This window comes from Cynocephalus volans, chromosome X (genome assembly GCF_027409185.1).
Source record: "Cynocephalus volans isolate mCynVol1 chromosome X, mCynVol1.pri, whole genome shotgun sequence".
Lineage (NCBI taxonomy): Eukaryota > Metazoa > Chordata > Mammalia > Dermoptera > Cynocephalidae > Cynocephalus > Cynocephalus volans.
This window is the reverse complement of record NC_084478.1, coordinates 65,069,484-65,078,678: the sequence shown is the minus strand read 5'-3', so window position 1 is coordinate 65,078,678 and position 9,195 is coordinate 65,069,484. Positions and strand designations below refer to the sequence as shown.

At 47.0% G+C, this 9,195-nt stretch overlaps 1 protein-coding gene across 2 annotated transcripts; it reads right to left on the bottom strand.

Moving 5' to 3' along the window:
- Positions 1–3,958: 3,958 nt before the first annotated feature.
- EBP (EBP cholestenol delta-isomerase) lies at positions 3,959–8,370 on the bottom strand. 2 transcript variants are annotated; one of them, XM_063084052.1, is made up of 6 exons: positions 8,282–8,370; positions 7,644–7,895; positions 6,978–7,337; positions 5,347–5,383; positions 5,082–5,212; positions 3,959–4,451 (listed from the first exon to the last, which is right to left on the bottom strand). In XM_063084052.1, exons 3-6 carry the CDS (start codon positions 7,276–7,278, stop codon positions 4,228–4,230), a joined length of 693 nt encoding a protein of 230 aa, XP_062940122.1. In that variant the 5' UTR covers positions 7,279–7,337; positions 7,644–7,895; positions 8,282–8,370; the 3' UTR covers positions 3,959–4,227. The 2 variants fall into 2 exon arrangements, with proteins under 2 accessions (XP_062940122.1, XP_062940124.1); XM_063084054.1 differs by lacking the exon at positions 7,644–7,895 and having other exon boundaries at positions 8,282–8,363.
- Between the last annotated feature and the right edge of the window lie 825 nt (positions 8,371–9,195).

The window sequence follows — 9,195 nt, the reverse complement described above, 5'->3', positions numbered from 1 at the left end:
TTCACACGTTATAAAAATTCATGGAGCTATACATTTATGATTTTTGCAGTTGGTTAGAGCATGGTGCTGATAACACCAAGGTCCAGGGTTCTACTCTTGTATTGGCCAGCTGCTGAGGTAAAAATAAAAAAAGTTTGCTTTTGTCTTATGAAATACAACACGTCAAGATCGGTTCTGTTATTGAACAGTGTGTGTCCACTAAATATTGGCTGAATGACTGGACATATCTTAGACTCCTTTGAGAAACTATGTATTGCAAAATGCAAAAAGCCATTCTCCCCACTTCACTGCACAATATCTATGTGGTTTCGATAAAATACAGGTTGTCCTTACAAATGTTACTTCTAAGGAAGGAGTTTTGTGAGATGCCTGGACTTCAGCTACCCTTAAGGTTAACTTTTTAAACAAGCCTGCAATTCTGTTTTGGTATCTTTTTAAATAATTTGTTGCCTTGGTAATAATATTAAATAGACCTCTGTATTTTTTAGAAGGTATAAATAATGGGGAGATATCTTTGAAGGCCAGAAGAGGGTTATTGGCATGTTTCTTTTGTCCCATATGCACAGAGTCAAAAACATTTATGGCACTGCTGGATTTTCTGATGGAAACAAGGAGTTTGAGAGTCTGCTTCTCATTTAAGTTATCATAGGGTGGTATGAGCAAACCATTAGCCTGGAGCTTGGAGTTTAGCTTGAGGGCATTGGGGCACAGGTTTTAGACAGGGGTATGATGTGGTCAGATGCCTCTGTCTTGGTTGTGGAGAGAGCCCTGGATGGAAAGACACTGGAAGCAAGAATATCAAAAAGGAGGTCCTTGCCATAGTCTTCGGGAAAACTTTCTCTTTGATTTGTTTATTCATTCTTCCATTCAACAAATATGAAGTGTATGCTAGATAGTCTACATATATTAATTCATTTAATGCACATAAAACCCCTGTGAGGTAGGTATTATTATAATTAGCATTTTACAGATGAGAGCTCTGAAGGGAGAAACAAGCTCAAGGTCAAAGGGGTAGTAAGTGGCACAGAGAGTACTCAGTGCAATGGATGGAAGGTGGGGGTATGCCTGGTGTGTTTGAGAAAGAGCAAGGTGGTCAGCATGCCTTTAAGTAGAGTAAACAGTGAGGTAAGTGATGCCATATGAGATGAGAGAGTAATTGGGGTGAGATCACATAAGGCTTTGGCCTTAATGGTGAGGCATTTCTCCAAAGCTATACTGTAGGCCTGAGCAGAGTCAGGATTTGAACTGAAGTCCTGCTCTACACAGGTCACCTGAAGCCAGTCTATGGGTATCTGTGGTTGTATTAATTCATTCTTTGCCATGTCTTCAAAATTCCTCAAGTACCAAACCGGCCAGCTGCCAAAAACAACAAAATACCTCAAGTACCCAATTGTTTTATGACTAAGGATCTAGAAGATTAGTGATAGAGACTGTGGGATGGGTGATGGAGGTCTGTATGGTGAGTAATGGGGAATCTATGGGGAAGTGATGGGAGTCTGTGGGTGCCTGATGGGTGGTCTGTGAGGTAAGTGATAGGGGATTTGTGGGGCTACTGATCAATGTTGTGTGGGGTGAGTGATGGAGTATATACGGTGAATGGTGGAGGACTGTGAGTTGAGAGGTGAAATGTCAGGTTAAGCGGTAAAGGGTCTGTTGGATGAGAGATGAAATCTGTTGTGGGTTGAGTGATGGGGGGCCTGTGATGTGAGCGATGGGTTCTGCAAGGTGAGTTATGGGGAGTTTACGGGCTTAGTGATGAGGGATCTGTAGGATGAGTGACTGGTGGGTCTCAAAGGTCACTATGGGGGCAATAGGTTGAGTAACGGTGGGGATCCTATGGGGTGAGTTATGGGGTTTTCAAAGTGAGTGAAATAGAATTTGGGGGTGAGTGATAGGAGGCTATGGGTTGAGTGATGAGGTCTGTGGGGTGAGTGATGGGGAGTGTTATGAACTGAGTTGTAATGGGGTCTGTAGGGTGAGTGATAGGGGATCTGTAAGTGACTGATGAGGTTCTGTGGGGTGAGTGATGGGGTGTCAGTAGGGTGAGTGATAGGATCTGTAGGGGTATTGATGTGTTAACCTGTAAGGTGACAGGACTCTGTGAGATGAGTGATGTGAATGATGCATGGGTGGGGGTCTGTTGGATGTGTAATGTGGGTCTGCAAGGCGAATGATGTATGGTCTGTGGAGTGAGTGATGTGAATATGTAGGGTTAATGATGGGGCCTGTGGGGTCAGTGATGGAGGATCTCTAAGATTTGTGATGGGGGAGGGCTGTGGGGTGAATAACGTGGGCCTGTGTGGCAGTGATGGAAGGATCTGTGGGGTGTAATCAAGGTATCTGATGGGAGTCTGCAGGGGAGTAGAGTCTATGGGTTGAGTGATGGAAGGTCTGTGAGGTGAGTGAGCATAGAGGGGTGTAATGGACTGAATTGTATCCCCCCAAATTCATGTTGAAGCTCTAACCTCCAGTACTGCGGAATGTGACTATATTTGGACATAGGGCCTTTAAAGAGGTGATTAAGTGTGTCTCTGTAAGGAGAAATTAGGACACAGACACGCACAGGCATCTGTGAGAAAGTGGGCCCTCACCAGACACCGAATCTGCCGACACAGCCTCCAGAAATGTGAAAAATAAATTTCTTGCATTACCTTTCAAGAACAGGGAACAGTGATCCTAAGGATGCGGCTGTCTCTTCCTCAGTTCTGGAGAGTGGGGCCACCTCTTTGATTTCAGTGGGCCAGGCTGCTACCCAGGGCCAGGGGAGCAACACTGCCACCCCAGTGGGCTTGGAAGGTGGGGGCACCCCAGTGGGCCCAGAGGACAGAGCATCCAGCCAACGAGGATCATTCTTAAGCCTTAAAATCTTGTTTGCTTTTTTTGGTGGCTGGCCAGTAAGAGGATCCAAACCTTTGACCTTGGTGTTTTAACACCACACTCTAACCAATCGAGCTAACTGGTCAGCCCCTTAAGCCCTAAATCTAATGGAATTTGCCCTGTTAGGTTTCAGACTTACTTGGGACCTGTGATCCCTTTCTTCTTTCTGGCTCCTTTTTGAAATGGGAATATCTGTCTTATGCCTGTCCCACCACTATATTTTGGAAGCAGATAATTTATCTGGTTTCACAGGTTCACAGCTAGAGAGGAATTTTTTTTCCTCAGTATGAACCATACCTCAAGTCTCACCCACACTTGATTTAGATGATATTTAGATGAGACTTGGGACTCAAAGTCAATGGTGAAACGGGTTAAGAATTTTGGGCTGCTGTGATGGGGGTGACTGTATTTTGCATGAATTTTGGGAGGCCAGAGGACAGAATGCTATGGACTGAACTGTGTCCTCCCCAAATTCATATGTTGAAGCTAAACTCCCAGTACCACAAATGTGACTATATTTGGAGATAGGGCCTTTAAAGGGGGGATTAAGTTAAAATAAGGCTGGTAGGGTGGGCCCTAATCCAATCTGTCTGGTGTCCTTATAAGAGGAAATTTGGACACACATAGAGATACCAGGGGCATGAATGTACAGAGAAAAAAACCATGTGAAGACACAGTGAGAAGGTGGCCACCTGCAAGCCAAGGAGAGAGGCCTCAGTAGAAAGCAAACCTGCCAACATCTTGACCAGCCTCCAGAACTGAGGAAACAAATGTCTGTTGTTTAAGCCACCCAGTCTGTGGATTTTATGGCAGGCTGAACTAATACAAGGGGTCTGTGGGGTAAGTGATGGGGTGGTCTTCATGGGGAAGTCTGTGTGGTGAGTGATGGGGTCTGTAGGGCAAATGACAGGAGTCTGGGGTCAGTGACAGAGGTTTGTGAGGTCAGAGATGGGAGATCTGTGTGATGACAATGGGTCTGTGGCTGAGAAAATGGGGCCTATGGAATGAGAGAATGATGGAGGGATCTGTGCAGTCGGTCATAGGGCATCTCTGGGGTTAGTAATTAAAGATCTCTCAGTGCTAGAGTCAAGATCTTTTATTTCCTCATTTTAAAAATTGCCACCATCACAGACCTCCTGGCTTCTCTTGTACTTTTGTTCCAATGGTTCCTGGCAGTAGCTCCACATAGCCCCTTTCTTCCCCATCTCTGGCCCTTTATGTGGCCACCCATCAGCCTGAGTTTGACATATCAATAAGCTTTGTCCCTCCAACCTGTGGGAGCAGGACTGGACTCTTCTGGCAGGCAGAGTGCTCCTCATCAGCCAGTGTTCAAGCCCAGTCCACCGCTCATTAGTTCTGCTTGCTCTTGGCTTTTGTGGTCTTGGAGTCCAGCACGCTCTGGGCATGAGCAAGCTGCTTCACAGAATCGAGCACAAGGATTCCAGGCAGCACCAGCCACAAGGTGTTCATGAAGACAAAGTAAAACCAGAAGTAGACAGGGTGGCCCAGCTCCCCATGCTGGAACCCGTCACGGTGCTCCGTCAAGAAGTAGAGCACATCTCCGTAGATCTGGCCTGTGGGAGGCATAAGGGGAAGGAGAAGTCCCTGTGAGGAAGAAGAAGCTATCCCAAACTCTCTATTCCAAGGCATTTCCCAAGTCAGCCTTCAAGGTCTCAGAGCTCAAGAGCCTAAATTCAGAGTGCTAAGAATTCTGAAATCATAGAGCTGAAAATCTGAGAAATCAGAAAAATCAGAATCCCAGAACTCAGGAGAGCTCATATCTCCAGAACTTAAGGAAGTTCAAAATCCTAGAATTCAAGGCAGCTCAGGATTCCAGCACTAGAGAGAACTCATATTTTCAGAACTAAGGAAAGCTAACAGTTTAAGAACACAAGACTGAGTCTCAGATGAAGGCAGCTCAGAATCCTGAGCCTGGAGGATCCAGGGGCTTCTTGCCATCATAGGCCACCTCATGTATCCTTCACAGGAGACTTTGTGATGGAAGAGGAAAAGAAATAGACCCTCCCCACTTGAGAGTGCAGGCTCAGAGAGGGGCATGGCTGTTCCAGAACCTACAGGAGTTTGTCATTCAGTCTGACTCACGCCTGGACGGGCACAATTGAGAGATCCCACCTGCGGCATATACCTGTGTCTGTGGATCCCCCATCAAACCCTCTAGTACCCAGCGCAGGCTCTCTCCTCACCCACAGAAACCACGAGCTGTAGGACAAAGCGGAGGGATTCCTGGCGGAGAAAGGCGATAACCACCCACAGGCTGAGTGGTCCCCACAGGCATGCCGTGATGGTCTCCATGCAGACCGTGAAGTTGTCACCCCTGCAGGAGAAAGGATGGGGAGACACTGGCATCAGTGTGCTCTGCCCACAGGGTACTCCATTGACTCCATTGCTCCCTGACTCACCACCACCCCAAACCAATGCAGGTCTCCATTGACAGAGGCAAACACTTACAGGATGTATCGACTGTCTCCCTTGGCATACTCTTTCCCTGAAAAAACAAGAGACACATGAAGAATAAAGGCAGGAAAAGAGGGGCTGGCCCGTGGCTCACTCGGGAGAGTGCGGTGCTGATAACACCAAGGCCCCGGGTTCGGATCCCATATATGGATGGCCGGTTCGCTCACTGGCTGAGCGTGGTGCTGACAACACCAAGTCAAGGGTTGAGATCCCCTTACCGGTCATCTTTTTAAAAAAAAAAAAAAGGCAGGAAAAGAAATTCACATTTATGAGAGCCAGGGGCCCTTATAAGAAGGCAGACTTCATAACCTCCCCATGCCTCAGTTTCTCATCTGTGAAATATGGTAGCTATTTGGATTCTAGAGGTTAATATACATAAAACAAGATAATGTGTGCAAAGCCTGACACAGAACAGTGTTGCTGTGATTGGTACTCAAGAAGTGTTTACAGCATAAAAGGAGGCAGGTATAGATGATAGAATGAATGAAGTAGCTACTGAGGGGTTGGGGGGGAAGAGTGCATGCATGCAACAGGTGAACAGATGAGTGAAAGATGACTGAATGAGAATGAGCAAAGAATCAATAAGAAAAAGACCACCCACCAAGGTAAAGGATTAGATCCCTGTACCAGCCAGCCGCAAAAATACAAAACCAAAAAAACCCAACACCCAATATAAAAATAGGCAGGAGACTTGAATAGGTTCTTCACAAAAGTGGATTTCTAAATGGCCAGTAAACATATGAAAGGTGCTCAAACTTTCACTGGTCATTAAGGAAAAGCAAATGAAAACCATAATGAGATTTCACTCACATCCACCAGAATGACTACAATTTAAGAAACACTTGACCATACCATGTATTGGTAAGGATGTGGAGGAACTATACTGCTAGTGGGAATGTGAAAGGGAAAAACCATTTTGAAAACAGTTTGGTAGTTTTTCCATAAAGTTATACACACACTATCATAAGGTCCAGCCATTCCACTCCTACATGTTTACCCAAGAGAAATGAAAGCAGATGTGTTCACAAAGACTTGTATTAGAATGTTCACAGCAGCTCTATTCATGAGGCCAGAAAAGACTTACTTACAACAGCAGAAGATTAGAGAGAAATGCCCATCAGTACTGGACAAGTCAAATAATCCTGTAACATCTATGCTTTGAAAGCTTTTTATGAAATGATGAGGAGTGACCTTGTTAGAAAAGGCAAAGTTCAGAAGTGTATAAAGCATGTTAACATTTGTGTAAAAAGGGAGAAATAATAATAGTAAATAGTTACATGGCATCTACTGTTTGCCAAACACTGTTCTAAATGCCTTACATATAGCTGGGTACTACTATTATCCCCCTTTTACAATTGAGCAACCTGAGGCTTATGTATATATCTTATGTGTAAATAAACTCCGGAAGGAAATACAAACAATTATTAACAGTGGTAAATAGTGTTTAGGGAAACCTGGTGGATAGATGGCAGATTTTCACTGCCTACCTCTTTAAATGGTTTGTTTACAAAAAAGTTAAATTCTTAAAATAAATTAATGGAAGAATTGGTGGGTGGCTAAATATCCAAGCCAATCCCTGCCCAGAAAATGCCCTCCCATGGCATATGAAAGAACTCAGGACTCACAGAGTTGAGATAAGAAGGCTTGATCTCCAAGAAGGTCGTCGTGGTAGAGACTGAACCAGCCCTCAATCACCAGGTGAATGAACCCACACACTGCAAACCAGCACAGGGACAGTCGCCGCCAAGTCCCCAGTGGGACGATTGCAACACGACCTGACAACAGCCATGTGGTCACAACTAGGACCCCAGAGACAGAGAAGAGGCCAGCCAGGATATGCCAGGTGGGGCGGTCATTAGGCACAAAGCTGTCCAGCCTTAGGTGCCGAGGCCAGTATGGGTGCAAGGGGCCAGCGTCGGTGGTCATGTTTTCGTGGGCCGATGGCTATGTGCAGATAAACACGGAGAACAAAGGAAAAGACAAACCTGGAAAAATAGAAAGCACGGAATGAGATAATAAAATCAAATCCAAATAGTTTATTACCACAAAAAATGTAAATAGACTGAATTTACTAATTAACAGACTGTAAGACCGGATTTAAAATAATCTAATTATGTTATTATATGCTATTTTAAGAACATGACTAAAATATACAGCCACAGAAACTGAAAGCTTATTCCAGCCCTCTGGGAGCCATATTATAACGTGGTAGAAACAGGAACCAGACCAGGTCCCAGCCCTCAGGGGTTACAGTCTGGTGAGGGACACACAGAACAAGGTCTGGTCCCAACCTTCAGGGGTCAAAGTCTGGTGAGGGACACACGGGAACGATGCCTGGTCCCAGCCCTCATAGGTCACAGTCTGGTTAGGGAGACACAGGACCAGGCCTGGTCTCATCCTTCATGAGTCACGGTTTGGTGGGAGAGTCCTGGTCACCAAGCTGTGACGGTCACCAAGAGTCACTGGTTCCATGGCAGGGGTCAGTGTCTCCTTGCACCGTTCAACGGAAAGCTATTCCCTCTCCGAGGTCCTGGAAACTGCAGCTGGGAGACGGAAGAGAGAAGACTAAACAGAACTACAACCCTCAGGCCCAGTGTTTGGAAAGCAAGACTCTGCCCGCAATGACGTACAAAGCCGCCCATCTGCAGGAAAGAGGAAAGTGAAAGGCTGGGGATCCTGCGCGCCGCGCTGAAGAGGAAAAGGGGGGTCAAATACAGAGACTGCCAATCAGGACTAGAACCCTCCAGTCCAGCTGCCCAATGAGAAGGAGGACCTCCCGTCGTCCCGACAACCGTGCGGTAGCCGGGGGTCTCCCGCAGGCGCATGGGGTGGGGTGGGGGAAAAGGTCTCGCGCAGGGACGCCGAGGGCCGGCCGTCTAGCGGTAGGGACCTAGGGGATGGAGTGGAGGGCCGGGCGGAGGGCACTCACCCAGCCGCGCGATCGCAGCGGCCTCTCCCGCAGGGTCCTGGATCCCTGTAGGCTGGCTTGACGTCTCCGTAACATCCCTAGTTCTGGCCCATCTCTTTATGGATTTCCCCCGCCTTACCGAGTGCGCCAATGGAGAGGCGAGGAAGGCAGCCAGTGCCGCTCCCAACCAACAGGAGCTCTCTGTGTGCCGCCGGCCCAGCCCTTGCGCGTGGTGCCATTTTTGCTGTTGGCTGAGAGCGAATCAGGAGTCGGGTGGAGGCGGAGATGGGCTAAAGTTGGTGAGAGTTTTCGGCCCTTAGCCAATCTGCATCGAGTCTCCGCTTCAATTTCCCTATCCCCTTATCAGTCAATCACACGGGGAATCTTTAAGGTGTGTATCTTCCTCGTCTGTTGGTGAAATCAGCGTTGTGTCCTGTCACCTCCGTCCTTGTTTTCTAGGTAAAGCAACCAATCAGTTCCCAGACCAACCCTTAATCCTAATGCAAGGAAACTGTTAATATTACAGGCAGATCACATCCTGTACACTGCAGCCCACTCCCCCGCCACGCCCCCGTAGCCCCGCAGCGCTCAGAACTTTTCAATCCTAATAGCGATGGTCATCCTCACCTCTCCTAACTCGAAGTCAGAAGAACCAATCAGAACCCAGGCCCCTCAGTCCTGCTGGCCAATTGGCATGGAGACCCTCAGTCTCTCAGTGTCAATCCTAAAGAGCCAATCAGAATGTCATAACGTTAAACCAGTGGGCACACAGACCAAGCAATCAATCAGAATCCAGACCCATCCCATACCTCCCATCCAATTAATACCCACAAACCTCAGTCCTAAGGACCAATAAGCATCAACCCTTCATCTGTCTTGCTTTCCCTCCTCTCTGTCCCAGTCGGAACAGCCAATCAGAATGGGGATCCCTCAGT